Source organism: Malania oleifera, chromosome 3 (genome assembly GCF_029873635.1).
Source record: "Malania oleifera isolate guangnan ecotype guangnan chromosome 3, ASM2987363v1, whole genome shotgun sequence".
NCBI lineage: Eukaryota > Viridiplantae > Streptophyta > Magnoliopsida > Santalales > Ximeniaceae > Malania > Malania oleifera.
Window position 1 is genome coordinate 77,286,954 of NC_080419.1, and position 17,011 is coordinate 77,303,964.

General features: G+C 38.8%; 1 protein-coding gene across 1 annotated transcript; it reads right to left on the reverse strand.

Moving 5' to 3' along the window:
* Positions 1-3,415: 3,415 nt before the first annotated feature.
* Positions 3,416-4,619, reverse strand: LOC131151047 (dehydration-responsive element-binding protein 3-like). Its single transcript, XM_058102220.1, has one exon. It carries the CDS (start codon positions 4,500-4,502, stop codon positions 3,729-3,731), a length of 774 nt encoding a protein of 257 aa, XP_057958203.1. The 5' UTR covers positions 4,503-4,619; the 3' UTR covers positions 3,416-3,728.
* Between the last annotated feature and the right edge of the window lie 12,392 nt (positions 4,620-17,011).

Below are 17,011 nucleotides of genomic sequence, written 5' to 3' on the forward strand. Positions count from 1 at the left end.
AGGTGGATTTATCGACAAATTGGCGTCCTCGTCAACAAATCCGCCATTGGCTTCGTCGAGGAGACGGTGGCCTCGTCGACGAGGCTGATATTTCAATTTCTCCAGGACCCTCGGCATTTCCTCGTCGACGAGCTCCTGAATTTTGTCGACAAGAAGGACGAAGAATTTGTCGACGAAATCTAACTTCGTCGACGAGGCCTGCTCTTTTACCAAAATGCCCGTCTCTTTAAATATTTAAAAACCATTATCAAGAGTCGGGTTCTTACATCAACGCCTTGTCTTCTTCCTCAAACTTCACATCAACCCACATCATATCAATTATAATATGATCAAATACATTAATGTGTTGGTTCCAATCCGAACCTCATCCTTCTTAAGCCAATACAACTTATGTTTAAGATACAACTTGTTCATTAAAGACTTGGACATATGCCGACTTTCAAGTTTCTTCCAAATAGCCGTAGGAGATTCCTCATCTATGACATGATACAACACGTCATCAGCCAAATAAAGCCTAATATATAGTCATTAGAGTCTTTACTTCCAACTCCTTCTAACTTATTTCATCTATGCCTTCTGGTTGACCTCGATATAATGCCTTCACCATAACTTGCTGCACTAACAGATCCTTAATCTTTCTCTGCCATAGTCTGAAGTTTCCAGTCTATCGAACTTAACAACATCGAACTTTGTAGAAGATATTTCAAAAGCCAGTGTAACCTAGTAATCTGATACCAATTTTTTGTACAAATAAATGCGCAGCAGAAACTTGAATCACATAATGTAGCAACTAACAGTGAAATATACAGAAAACATAATCACACAACTTAAGTGAAAGTAATAAAACAATGATACGAAAAATTACATGGTTTGGCAATGCCTACATCTGTGTGAGCAAACGTTGGTGATTTTTCACTATCTTCTGTCTAAAAGATATAAGACATAATTAGAGTTACAACATACAACATGTATATATAACCCTCCCAAAGGTTTTTCCCCCGAAACCCAACCTACAAAACTTTCAAATTCAAAATTTGAAAAAAATAAAAATAACGGTGAGTAACCAAGAAAAACCATCGACGGTTTCAGACATTCCGTCGATTGTTTAAAGTCGAAACCAAAGAGTAGATGTAACACTACAATCCATCAACTATTTATTCTGCACCTGGACAAAACCATCGACGGTTTCAGTAAATCGTCACCAGTTTCTTCTTACAAGTTAGCAACTTTATTTTATACCATATTTTCTCTTTGTACATACATTCCACTTAACATATGAGCCACATATTATAACAAAAGAAAATTTGATTGAAGTTGACTATGCATCATTAATGAATATTACCATGGGAATAACTTTTGAAGTCAAGGAACAAGATATGAATAAGGAAACCAAGAGATCGGGAATTTAGTTGACAATGGTTAGAGAGTTCAAAAGACTAAAGAAAAAAAAAATTGAAGAGACAAAGAGTTGATCTATTATCAAATAAGGAGGAGAGCACAACCCACAGGGTGTGGTTTAGGTGGTAGTGCGGGTTGCGGGAGTGCCTCTCACGAGATCAGGTGTTCAAACCCTCTCGGGTTCGTTTCCGCCCCTAAATTCCTAAAATTTACCTCCCTTTGGAGTTGTGGAGTCAATTTTAAGGGGTGCGAGATTAGTCACGTGGACCGTAAAACGGACACATGGAAACTCGGTGCGTAATACAAAAAAATAAAAAATAAAGAATAAGGAGGAGATCACAAGCTAAAGTGACTATTCAATCTAATGTTACACCTTAGAATTTAAATAAATAATTTTGTAAGGATACTAAAATTATCATCACACTTGTTGCAAAAGCATTGCCATATTTTTAGAAATAGTACAATAGTATAATAAGTTGCAGGCATATTTCAATTTATTAATATTTTTATATATATCATTGGATATGGAATCACCCATGGAAATTTTTTTTATTGGTTCATGTATATGCATCATATATATCTCATCATTTTAAGTTTATTATACTTATGTCTTCCATGAATTTGAGAACGGTCTCTCTAATATGCCAATAAATATGACCATCTATTTTGATTTTCTCCCAAAATGATAACCAGAGAAGTAAAACCCTTATCTTTAATAGACATATTTGTATGGTGTAGGTTTGACCTCTTTTGTTTTAAGCTGCAAAATTTAATCAAAAGGTTGTACCCTGAAAAGGACAAACTATAGTATTTCTACTAAAATAATTGATGGACCATACCGAATGCTATTTATAAAGAGAGTCTCATCCCTCAACTTCATTATTTTTATACTAGTATGACCCTAATCATGTCAAATGACATAACTTTACGTCAATATTAATGTTTAAGGGACTAGGATTCTTATATATATATATATATATATGAAAAATTCTAGTTATGACAAGAAATACATCACAAGAGCAAATCACATCACATGAATAGTTAAAATTTCTAAAAATTGCAAGTCATCCGAAAAAATCTCTAGTGACCAAGAAATTAATAAAATGGGAGGCAACCCAAGAAATTAGAATAATGCCATCCTCTTGCATTGAATGCATAAACCAACAAGGTGACATGAAAATTCCAGTCACTTCTTTGACCCTATTGTACAGTCCGGTTCACTATGGAAAAATAAAATAAAATGGTGATCAAAACAATATTAAACAAGTAATTATTTTGGGGGGAGAGAGAGAGAGAGAGAGAGAGACATCTTTTTATTGAACAATTGTTTCTTAAATTGGGATGCAACTTTCTGGGCCAGGTCGTGTTCTCTATGATTTGTCTCATACCCACCAAAACCACTCAAAAGTGAACAGTGGAATTGGTAGCAGGCAGCTGCTTTCTTCTCAATTCACATAAAAATCCAAAAGAAGGGGAACTCGGCCAACAGCAGACTATGCATATATACACATGGTAAAAGCTAAAAAAGTACATGAGCCTAAATTAGCATAGCCCTCTCTATATCTAAGCATCTAACCATGCATCATCATATCTTCATTATCTTCGCCGTCGATTCATCATCTTCTGTTTAATTCACCATGGCATATTTCCCAGAAAGTGTTAACTAGCTAGCTGCCTCAAAAACGTACCGTACTATATACACTTCAACTGTTCAATAGACTCGATCAATGCGCCCAATACATGTCAAAATTATCTGGGCATTGAGTGGGGGGCCTCCCCCTTCTATCCTATTCTATTCTAGAGCCCTCTCGCCCATCTTATGGTCTTCCACCATGACTTTTAGAAATGGTTTCCTTTTCCTCTAGCTACTTTTTATTTGCTTTGCTAGAAGACAACATTAATTGTCAACTTCACATGCTCGCGATTTTTCTTACGTTTTCTTTCGGTAAACAAAATAGAATTTTCATACATGAAGAGAGAGAAAGTGAGAGAGAACGCCTTATTGCTGTCATATGTGTTGGCACCAACCAAGAAAAAAATTTATGATATTTCCATCCAAACACTGTACATTTAACTACATTAATTGATACACTCACTTGGAAGCACACAGAAATAAGTATTAAGAGACTTGATGGAGAAGCTACATGCACTCAAACCACACGCGCACATAGAGAGAGTGAGGGAGAGGGGAGGGGGAGGGGGAGGGGCAGAGAGATTTGGCCCTTCGAAGGGGAAAAAAAAAATAGTCAGGAGGGCTAAAAAACGATTTGAGGGCTAAAAAACGGGTAACTTACATTTGACAAGATAGCACATACACAGTTCATGACTAGCTAGTAATCCCACAAGAAAGCTTCACAGCTGCCAGGAACCACACTCTCTGGCGCTGACATCTGATCTGAAACATACCCACTATAATCACCACCGCAATCCAACCACGGCGACGGATAAACCCACCCGTCTACCGCTTCAACATACACGTAATCATTGTTCCACTCGGCCGGCACCGACTCAAAGCCCGTCCCCAGCCTCGGAAGCTCCACGATTTCGCTCAACTCATCCGACGCCGCCGACAAGTCCATTGCCGAAACCAGCGATGACAACGACGGCGGCGGCGGGGGCGGCGGCTGAGCGTCGTCAAACTTATCCATCGCCGCGGCTCTGGCGGCCGCAGCCTGAACGTCGCGCGGGGAGAGGGAGACAGGTCGGGGGAGGCAGCCGGCGAGTTCGGGAAAATTGAGGATAGCAGAAGTGCCTTTGATACTGAGGGCGGCCACGTCGTGGGCTCTGGCGGCCATTTCCGGGGAGGGGAAGGTGCCGAGCCAAATGCGGGATTTTTTGCGGGGTTCGCGGATTTCGGAGACCCATTTACCCCAGTTGCGCATTCGGACCCCCCGGTAGACTGGGTGCTTGCTGCGGTCTCGGATTCGCTTTATCTTCTTGGTGTCTGGCTCATGGGGGACATGGGTTTGCGTGGGGGAGTCGGGGATCGAGTTGGGAACGGAGTTAGTCAACCCGGGTGAGGAGGGAGAGGAAGAGGAAGAGGGCGAAGAGGAGAATGAGTTGCAGCTGCTCTCTGTTTCTGAAGTAATTGAGTGTTCGGTCATGGTTAATTAATCCACGAAATTCAGAGAGAGGAAGAGGAATAGAAGGGCTGAGGATATGTGTATTGATGGAGGGAGCTATCGATCCACCAGGCCTTTGATCTCGATCTTCTATTAATTTGCAATGACTCCGCTAGTCCCACTTATAAACAAGGGAGGAGAGAGAGAGAGAGAGGGGGGCTGGGGGGCGGGGGGTACGTGCAAGTGGGGCCCACAAAAGAAATGGGTCACCCTGCTAGTCCCGTGGGGCAATGGCGTCCCTATCAAATAGGACCACCCTCAACCCTCCATTTATTTTACCCGTAACTGTTAACCCTCCTGTTCAATTATCCCCTTATCATGTTCAGCAGTGCACCATTACTTGGCCAGAAAGCCAACTCCCAAAATTCTATTATATATATATATGGGAGCATGACTAAGTTGATTTTTCATTAGATTTACTTAAATATTGAAATTTTATTTCAAATATAGCCGTAGTTCTCAAAAGAATTTAGAATTTATTATGAGACAAATGTTTTTGAATGACAGAAGTTAAGAGATTTTGAGTGAATATTTTTTTTAATTTAAGGTAGTTTTTAAGCTTTATCATGGGACAACATTCTTATTCTAATTCATAGATAACGCGGTGTAAAATTATTATTTTTATTCTTTTATGCAATTAATTCAATTGCATCACAATAAGTCTATCTTTTGCCTCTGCATTTATCTCATTCCTTTGCCAAAAGTAAAAAATCTATGGTTTGAGCTTAGATTGCCACACCACATATACACGTATATAACTTATACTAATCAAGTATCTTTCATTAATTTCAATCTCCATCATTTATATAGAAGGGAAAATAATAACTATTGTACTTCTAATTAGTAAAAATTCCAAAATATACTCATAGCCATAAGTGCAACTCATTATGGATGGCAGGATTAGCAGTTTTTCTTGTAACTCTTTATAAAAGTGTAATCTCCTAATAAGATCAAAGGTAATCTACCTATTAACTTGGACATTAAACTTCCTTTAAAAAAAAAAAAAAAAACAACATCCAAGTACTGATTTAAGTATCGACAAAACATCATGAGCTGACTAAAAGGTCTTCCAAACTCTTCTACTCTATGGTTGGAATTTGTGAATTGTATGAATATTGGATGACCATTGGTGCGAGGATCAAGTTTTGGCCTGAGCCAAATTTTGCATCAATAGTTTGAATTTGCCAATAGGAACTATTCACTCCCAAAAATACAACATGCCTATCCATATCCCAAAAAATCAATGTTAAAGCTAATATCTTCATAAGTACGGATTCCTTACTTGAGTATGACATGGCGACAATCAGATTTAACTGCCCTCCATGAATGAGGTTTCCGTAGTGAAAAATGGCACACAACAACTAGACTCGCTTTCCCTTTAGAAGTATAGACTTTTTGTTGGAATGCAATGTGACAACAATCAAATCCACTTGCCCTCTAAAAGCGAGGTCCCCTAGATACAATGCAAGGTGCCAACAATTAAATACACTTGTCTTCTTTGAGCAACATCTCCTTGTCGAAGTACAACATAGGAGTAGTTAGATTTGTATATGTTAGATTTATACACAACTTCTTAAATATCAACATGGGCTTGATAACCTAAAATAATATCACTATATCTAATTTGCTTTACCTTTCCAGAGAGTGGTGTGATGACAGTAAGATCCACAAACCCTATATGAGGGAGGAGTACTCCTTGTCAAAGTGTGAGATATTGGCAATGATCCTTGCTGGCCTAACATGACTTTCGAATCTTATTTTGATGATAACAAATAAAGGTTAATTTAACAAGTTGTTGTTTAACTAATGATATTTCAGGAAACCTTGTATCACAATGTTCAAAAGGATCAAAGAAATGAAAGTTTAAGATCACAAGTTGTAACGACTTCAAAAATCTTGATATAAAATGAAACATAAAAAAATATTGAAAAGTCAACTCGAACCCATGGATAATGGAGACACCTGTCATTCACAGTGGAAACCTACGCAGCAGTAAATATAAATCACATTTTCAAAACTGTAATATACATAATACCAGAGTCTACTATAATTCCATAATACTGTATTTATGTATAACCTCCAAAAACATCAAAATGACCCTACGATCATACAACAAAAATCTTCTAATCCTAGATCTATGCTTACCCTTCTAGTAGGAAAGCTCAACTCACTCAACGGCGGCCTTGACCCGCCGATCTCTTTAGGTCTCCTGAAAAATTAATTAAGTTCGGGGGTGAGACACTTCTTAGTAAGGGAAAATAAACTAAATACAGTTGTGTGACAACATGAATATTTAATGCAGTTATACATATACAATACATTTCATGAATCTGTAAACATTCGTTATAACATACTGAATCATCATATACTTTCATATTTTTCTAGTAACTCATATCATTCATGAATCGTCTGTTATATTTGATAATACTGAAAACATACACACGATGAATAGTTAGCTAATGTCATGTATTACCCCCCCATGATGGGTTGTGCAGCCCGAAGGCGGGACCCGACAATGGTTGGACGACCACTGCCGAGTAAAAAATGTCTATAAGTATGATAGGGCTGCCGCACCCTGGTCCGGACTGCCAGGTGGACATCTACAACTCTACACTGAAAGCCACATCAACTATCCATCTCCTACCCCATCGTGGGGTGGTTAGCACAAGTTTGAACATAAATATTTGATCTATATAGCTATGGTACCGAGCTCTTGAAACTGAACTAAACTAACATCTGGGTTCTGATAACATATAGTACCTAATATTATAGCATTTTTCATAATTTCATAAATACGGCCTTGCGCCAAACATTTCTTAATTACGGCCTCGTGCCAAACATTTCACAAATACGGCCTCGTGCCGAACATTTCACAAATACGGTCTCGTGCAGAACATTTCATAAATACGGCCTCGTTCCAAACATTTCATAAATACGGCCTCGTGCCAAACATTTCATATATAACATTCTGAAAATAAATCAATTATCATGTATTTCAAAATCATCATATACTGCATTATTGCGTAATTCCTAAAAACATGCTTATTTGTAAAATTACCGTAACATAATACATTTCATGAAAATAATACTCATGCCACACAATGCTAAATTAAATTTTACATTCCATCTAAAATCGTAATTCATGTATACAACAGTATTTTCCCAAATATACATTTACTCAATAATATTCATATGCAATACATGTTTTTTTGAAAATCAATTTGTTGAGAAATAATGCTAATTTGCGTGAAAAAATACCTGCTTTAATTTATTCCCTTACTTGACTATTGAGAAAGCCCCTAAAATATCCTGGTCTAACATCCGTAGGATTTCCTGATCAATACCTTGAAAATGAAAACTCCCAGTATTAAACTTCAGTATTTTCACGTGTATATCATTTCCTATAACTACCGTAAGAGCAAATTCGGCATAAAAAGCCTTACCTCAACTCAGGGATGATTTTCAAAGGAATTCCACCAACGATCCGCTCCGACAAGTATGTAGAGAACTTCTCTAGGAGCATCATGGTAGCTTCAGATCGTCGATCCAACGAGCGACGGAGCCGGAATTAAAGAGAGAAGGGAGAGAAACCGAATAGAGAGAGAGAGAGATTTTTTTTTTCTAAATTTTGACGTTCAAATATAGGTTTTTGATATTTATAAAACTAGATTCGTCGACGAGACACGTCACCTCGTTGACGAGTCCTGTAGAAATTTCATCGACGAACTTGCACATTCGTCAAAAATTTTCAAACTTCCCCAAAACCCTCTCTTGGTATCTTCTCGTCAACGAATCTTGCCTTCATCAACGAGGTCCTCTTATACCCTCGTCAACGAATCCCTTGTGTTCGTTGACGAGGCCTTGGTAATTTCCCTCGATTATTCCTTCTGTTACTATTTCCATTTACCTTCCTCTTTATTTAAATACCATTATTATTCGGGTTGTCACATCCTCCCCTCCTTATAAAATTTTGTCCTTGAAATTTACTATTCATATAATTCATCATCCCTTATTAGGCAAAGTGGTGTACTTATTTTATTACTTACCCCCACTTATGGCGAAGGAATACCGTGGTTACATTTCAAGTCCTGGGAGATTACATATACCAAAAGAAAATTTCCCCCAAAACTAAAATACCCCTTACTACTAGAGTATTACATGTACCCGTAAAAGAAAATTTACATATTTACTTATATTTCTTATTTACATATGGACTTCTTGAAATAATTGCTGGTATTTCTGTTCGATCTGTTCCTCGAGCTCCCAAGAAGCCTCTTATACTGCATGATTCCTAAAACCTTTACTAGAGGAATCTTCTTATTACATAGTTCCTATTCCTTTCTGTCCATAATTTGCACTGGTACCTCCTTATAGACTAGTGAATCACTGAGCTCTAACTCACCATAGCTGATAATATGAGAAGGATTTAGGACATATTTCCTCAACATAGATACATGAAATACGTCGTGCATCCTGGATAGTGTAGGTGGTAAAGCTAGCCTATAGGCCACCGGCCCCACTTTCTCTAAAATCTCAAACGGACCGATAAACCTATGGCTAAGTTTACCCTTCTTTCCGAATCTCATAACTCCTTTCAATGGAGCTATCTTCAGAAATACATGATCAACAGCGTCGAATTCCAAATTCCTGCGGTGATTGTCGGCATAACTCTTCTATCGGCTCTTAGCTGCATTGATTCTATCCCTCATAAGTCAAACTTTATCATACGCCTACTGTACCAGCTCTGACCCCACAACTCGCCATTCACCCATCTCATCCCAATACAAAAGAGATCGACATCTCCTACCGTACAGTGCTTCAAATGGTGTCATGTCAATACTGGACTGATAATTGTTATTATAAACCGATCTCTACCAGCGACATGAACTGAGTCCAACTACCCCCAAAGTCTAATACACATGCTCGGAGCATATCTTCTAGTATCTATATCGTCCGCTCAGTTTACCTGTCTGACTAAGGATGGAATGCCATGCTAAATGATAGTTGAGACCCTAGAGCTTCCTGCAAACTTTTCCAAAAACGTGACGTAAAGTGCGAGTCTCGATCCGACACTATGGATAATGGCACCCCATGAGAATGAACTATCTCCTAGACATAAATCTCCACTAAACGGCTGAGGGGATAGCTGATCTTAATAGGGAGAAAATGAGTGGTCTTAGTCAACCGGTCTACTATCACCCAAATCGCATTCTAACCATACGATGTTGACGCAGCTTTGAGACAAAATCCATACATATGTGATCCCATTTCCACTCTGGGAAAAATAGCTGCTGCAACTGACCTATCGGTCTCTGGTGCTCAGCTTTTACCTGCTGGCACGTCAAGCACTGGGCTACATACTCAGCAATCTCTCTCTTCATACCACTCTACCAATAAAACTCTTGTAGATCCCTATACATTTTCGTACTGCCTGGATGAACCGTATGCAAGGATCTATGAGCCTCCACTAAAATAGTCTTTCTGATCTCTATATCGGTAGGAACGCATAATCTGGAATGGAGCATCAAAGCTCCGTCATTTGCAATACTGAATTCCTCCCCCTGACCATTTTGCACTCTATCCAACACCTCTGCTAATTCTGGGGCTTTCTTTTGAGTAGCTTTAATTCTTTCTTGCAGAGTAGGATGTACTACTAGGCTGGCAATACACACTGGAGGATCACTCTCTACGAACTCTATGCCGAGACTCTCCACATCCATCATGATCAGATACTGGATCTCCATAGCTGTCAACGCTGATTCCCCAGATTTCCTGCTCAGTGCATCAACTACCACATTTGCTTTCCCTGGGTGGTAACTAATAGTACAGTCAAAATCCTTAATCAACTCTAACCACCTTCTCTGCCTTATATTCAATTCCTTCTGGGTGAAGAAATACTTCAAACTCTTATGGTTAGAAAAAATCTCGCACTGCTTGCCGTATAGGTAATGCCTCTAAATTTTCAACTCGTGTACCACTGCAGACAATTCAAGATCATGGGTAGGGTAGTTCTTTTTGTACTCTTCCAACTGTCTAGACGCATACGCCACTACCCTGCTATGCTACATTAATACACAGTCAAGTCCTTTAAAAGACGCATCACTGTAGATAGTATAACCCTCACCCCCATACGAGATGATCAATACAGGCACTGTGACTAACCTCTGCTTTACTTCCTAAAAACTCTACTCACAGCTGTCGTCCCATTCAAATCTGGCATTTTTCCTAGTCAATCATATCAGAGGCCCTAATAAAGCTGAGAACCCCTCGACAAAACAACGATAATATTCGGCTAACCCCAAGAAACTCATGATCTCTTGTACATTCCTCGGTTTAGCCCAATTCACTACCGCCTCAATTTTACTGGGATCTACAGAAATTCCATCTCCTGAGATAACATGCCCCAAAAACACAATTTTCTCGAGCCAAAATTCACATTTACTGAATTTTTCATACAACTTCTTCTTCCTAAGCATATGCAAAACTTGCCTCAAATGTATCTAATGCTCCTCGAATAGACCAGTACATCATCAATAAAAACAATCACAAACTGATCTTGAAATGGATGGAAAATCTGATTCATCAATTCCATAAATATTGCAAGAGCATTGATTAAACCAAACGACATAACAAGGAACTCGTAATGCTCATACCTGGTCCCGAAAGCCATCTTTGATACATCTTCTACTCTCACCTTTACTTGATGGTAACCTGATCTGAGGTCAATTTTAGAATTACTCGTGTAACCAAGAGCTGATCGAATAAGTTATCGATACGGGGTGGAGGATACTTGTTCTTGATGGTCACTTTAATAATCTCCCTATAGTCTATGCACATTCTCATATACCCCATCCTTCTTCTTCATGAACAGTACTGGAGCTCCCCATGGTGATACACTAGGTCATATAAAGCCTTTATTAAGCAAATCCTGCAACCGATCTTTCAGTTTTGCTAACTCTGTTGGCGCCATTCGGTACAGTGCTTTAGAAATTGGCATTGTACCTGAAAGTAGATCAATGAGAAAATCTACCTCTCGATCAGGTGGAAAACCTGATAATTCATCTGGAAACACATCTGCAAACTCCTTTACCACTGGCACACTGGTGAGTCCCTGTTGCTTCCTTTACGAAGGCCACAAACCCCTAACAACCACTCAAGAGTAGTCGTCTTGCCTAAATAGCTGAGATCATCTGAGGTAAATATTGCACTTGACCTTGTAAATCTGAATTCTGGTTTCCCTGGAGGTCTGAATATCACTTCTCTTGCACAACAGTCTATAATAGCAGAATTAGCTGCTAGCCAATCCATGCCGAAGATGATGTCAAACCCGTGCATATCCAGCACCACCAAATCAACATATAAAATTCTCCCTTGAACATCAGCTGGACAACCACGGAGCATCATACTACATCTCACCGCTGACCCGGTCGGTGTAGCCACTAATAGTCAACATCTAATGATTGCGTTTCCGCCCCACATAATTTAACACACCCTAAGGACACAAACGAGTGTGTGGCACCAGAATCAAAAAGTGCAATAACTTTAAATGAAAACATATTAATCGTACCTGTTAGCAAGTCGCCGGCTTTCTCAACATCACCTGGCGTTAAAGCAAAAACCCTAGCTGGGGCCATATTCTTCTGCTAGCCTCCACGTGGCGCCTAGTAGCCTCCTCGAGTAGGTCTAGGAGTAGGAGCAGCACCAATCTGAGCCTGGAAATCCCTCATCACATGCCTTGGATCCCCACATTGATAGCAAACACCTCGCCCAGCACGACACTCCCCTAGGTGCCTCTTCCCACAAGTTGGGCAAATTGGAGGTGGTTGTACACCCTAAAAATTGTGATTCCTGGTTTCTTGCCTCCGGTCTCTATAGTAGCCACTCCTCTTCCACGAACCACATCTGACCCCTTGTTAGGAACCAGAAGGTATGGATCTCTTCTTCTGTCTCTGCTCCTCAGCCTCCAACCGCTCTCCAATATCTACTATAGTGTCCCTATCAACCAGCTCGACGAAGTCTTGCAACTTCAGAATCGACACTTGCTTATATATTTCTCTCCTCAAGCCTCTTTCAAATTGTCGTACGTTCTTCACCTTATTTGGAATGATGTACAGGGCGAAGCGAGATAGCTCGATGAACCTCGCCACTTACTACTACACTGACAGCTGTCCCTGCTTTAGATTCAAGAACTCCTCAATCTTAGTCTCCCTAGACGAGGCTGGAAAATACCTGTCGAAGAATATATCTTTAAACTGCTCCCACGTTATCTCTATAGGTACAATCCTCTACTGCTATAATAATCTCATCGCCGACCACCATCTCTCGGCCTCTCCAGTTAGTTTATATGCGGCAAATAGTACTCTCTGCTCCTCTAAACATTGCAGCAATGCAACTATTTTCTCTATCTCTTGCACCCAGTTTTTAGCGACTGCAGGATCTGTCCCTCTTGAGAAAGCTGGAGGATTCATCTTTATGAATTTCTCTATTGAACTACCATGGCCTACCTATGGACCACTCTGTTCCCTCGAACTCTTGGAAATTTCTGCCATAACTTGCTGTGCCACGCTGCGTAGAACTGTATCTGAATCACTGCTTGCAGTGCCTGAGGGTCCAGCACCCCCATTCCCATTAGCGTGGGCACTACTACCACCAGGGTCCATCCTGAAAAGCAAATAACTTAACTCAGAACCCCTTTCTCTATACATATCATCCAACTCATATAATATATTCTCCTAATTAATTCATCTCTCCTGATCTTAATTCAAGGTTCAATCCTACAATCTAGATACCCAACCCGACGATAATTTACCATGAATTTCCTGAAATCGTCACCCTAGGAAAATCACACAAACCACCACGGAAGTCCTGAATCTAGACTTCAGAACCACACCTCAAATTCCCTTATCCTATACTCTAGTATTATTATTGCTGCACTCTAGAGTCTACAGAACTTAGTATCCTAGGCTCTAATACCAAACTGTAACGACCTCAAAAATCTTAATATAAATTGAAACATAAAAAAATTGAAAAGTCAACCCAAACCCGTGGGTAACGGGGATACCTGTCATTCACAGCGAAAACCTACGTAGCAGTAAATATAAATCACATTCTCAAAATCGTAATATACATAATACTAGAGTCTACTATAATTCCATAATACTGTATTTATGTACAACCTCCAAAAACATCAAAATAACCCTACGATCATACAACAAAAATCTCCCGATCCTAGATCAATGCTTACCCTTCTAGTAGTGAAACTCAACTCACTCAACGACGGCCTTGACCCGCCGGTCTCTCTGGGTCTCCTGAAAAGTTAATTAAGTTTGGGGGTGAGACACTTCTCAATAAAGGAAAATAAACTAAATATAGTTGTGTGGCAACATGAATATTTAATGCAGTTATACATATACAATACATTTCATAAATCTGTAAACATTCATCGTAACATACTGAATCATCATATACTTTCATATTTTTCTAGTAACTCATATCATTCATGAATCATTTGTTATATTTGATAATACTGAAAACATACTCAAGATGAATAACTAGCTGATGTCAGGTATTACCCCCCATGACGGGTTGTGCAGCCCGAAGGCGGGACCCGATAATGGCTGGCCGACTACTGCCGAGTCAAAAATGTCTATAAGTACGATGGGCCCACCGCACCCTGGTCCAGATTGCCAGGTGGACGTCTACAACTCTACACTGAAAGCCACATCGACTATCCATCTCCCACCCCCTTATGGGATGGTTAGCACAAGTCTTAACATAGATATCTGATTTATATAGCTACGGTACCGAGCTCTTGAAACCAAACTAAACTAACATCGGTGTTCTAATAACATATAGTACATGATATTATAACATTTTTCATAATTTCATAAATACGGCCTCATGCCGAACATTTCATAATTACAGCCTCATGCCAAACATTTCACAAATATGGCCTCGTGCCGAACATTTCACAAATACGGCCTTGTGTCAAACATTTCATAAATACGGCCTCATGCCAAACATTTCATAAATATGGCCTCATGCCGAACATTTCATATATAACATTCTGAAAATAAATGAATTATCATGTATTTCAAAATCATCATATACTGCATTATTACGTAATTCCTGAAAACATGTCTATTCGTAAAATTGCCGTAACATAATATATTTTATGAAAATAATACTCATGCCACAAAATGCTGAATTAAATTATACATTCCATCTAAAATTGTAATTCCTGTATACAACAATATTTTCCCAAATATAGATTTACTCAATAATATTCATATGTAATGCATGTTTTTCTGAAAATCAATTTGTTGAGAAATAATAGTCATTTGCATGGAAAAATAACTGCTTTAGTTTATTCCTTACCTGACTACTGAGAAAGCCCCTAAAATATCCTGGTCTAACACCCGTAGGATTTCCTAATCAATACCCTTGAAATGAAAACTCCCAGTATTAAACTTCAGTATTTTCACGTGTATATCATTTCGTATAACTACCGTAAGACCAAATTAGACATAAAAAGCCTTACCTCAATTCAAGGATGATTTTCAACGAAGTTCCACCAACGATCCGCTTCGGCAGATATGCAGAGAACTTCTCCAAAAGCGTCATGGTAGCTTCAGATCGTCAATTCGGTGAACGACGGAGCTGGAATCGAAGAGAGAAGGGAGAGAAACCGAATGGAGAGAGAGAGAGGGATATTTTTTTCTAAATTTTGACATTCAAATATGGGTTTTTGATATTTATAGAACTGGATTCATTGAAAAGACACGTCACCTCGTCAATGAGTTTTGTAGAAATTTCGTTGACGAACCAGCACCTTCGTCGACGAATTTTAGACTTCCCCAAAACCCTCTCTCGGTATCTTCTCGTCGACGAATCTTGCCTTCGTCGACGAGGTCCTCTTATACCCTTATTGCTGAATCCCCTGTGTTCGTCGCCGAGGCCCTAGTAATTTCCCTCGGTTATTCCTTCTGTTAGTATTTCCATTTACCTTCCTCTTTATTTAAATACCATTATTATTCAGGTTGTCACACAAGTACCATAAAGCATACTCCCTCAACAAAGTGATCAAAAGAAAGTTCAAGAGGACCAAGATGTTCAAAACATGTGGAAGCTTAAAGAATATTGAAGCTTAATTCTAAGAGGATTCAAAGCAAAGATATATGAAGACTTCAAGCTTAGAGAGTTTTTAGGTCTTTAGGATGTCTTATGTAAGGACTTCATTATAAATATCATTTTGAAATGCTTTGAAGTTCATTAGGGGTTGATATGGACTTAGAGACCTTATTTTGAAAAACTTGGAAAATGGTTTTTAAAAGTAATAAAGCAAGATGGCTAAGAGTTTTGAAACTAAATTGAAAAAACAGTTTTTATAAAAGTTCAGGCGATTGACCTATGATTGGTTAAGCGACTGAAGATTTTTCTTAACTGCTTTTGAATAGGCAGTGAAGGATCAGACAACTAAACCCTGAATCCTCAGGCACCTGACCCTATTTCGAGTTGAAAAATTACATTGTGTTTAAAAGGATCAAGAGACTGACCTCGAAGGGCTCAAGCGACTGACCCTCGAATGGCTAGTTTTTAAAACAGCTTTTTAAATCAAAAATTTGAATTGCTTGTGCCCCAAACTTCGTACAAATTTGAGAAACACTCCAAGTAACTTGGGAAACATGAATTAAACACTTTTTGAGCCTATAAATATATGGTTTCTAAAATCAAACCTACACCAAGAAATTGAAAATCAATTTTCAAAGTTCCATTGCTAATTCTCTCTCAAAGCTCTCTTGCTGACATATTCTTACTAAGATTTTGTGAGATATATTGAGTCTCTGATCACTCTTCTTTGAACTCAAACTTTTGAGTTACTGATTCATATCAAGATAAGAATTCCGGTGATACATTCTTGAGTTTCAAATCTCATTCTCTTTGATATTTACTTTGAAGTATATTAGTGCTATAAATTGTACTAACCAGCTCTATCTGAGAGCATCTCTTGTGCACAAGAATATTTTCTTATTTTATTGTTTTCTTTAACAGTTCAAGTTACTGGATTTTGTACCAAGCGTGGGGTATCGCTTGGAGAGGGGGCTCCACCCTAAAGGAGGGATAGTAACGGTTTGTTCTGCTCACAAAGGAATGTTATAGTGGAATCCTTAGGTGGTCTTGCCTAAAGCGAGGACGTAGGGTGGGTATAAGCCGAACCTCATAAAAAACTCAGTCTCACTCTCAACCTTTACTTTTTAATTTTTCTGCATGTATAAATTGTATGATTTGTGTATCTAAGTGCAGGTAGCTAAGACAATTGAGATTAAGAAAAACTTTTAATTTAAGGAAGTATGTTGATTGATCGTTTATGGAAACCTTAAAGGGAGTATGTTAATCAATCGTTTGTGGAAGCCTTGATTAAAAGGAGGCATATAAGATCCATAAATATAGGGCTATAATCAAACTCTACGTTGAGTTTTGCAAACACTGAT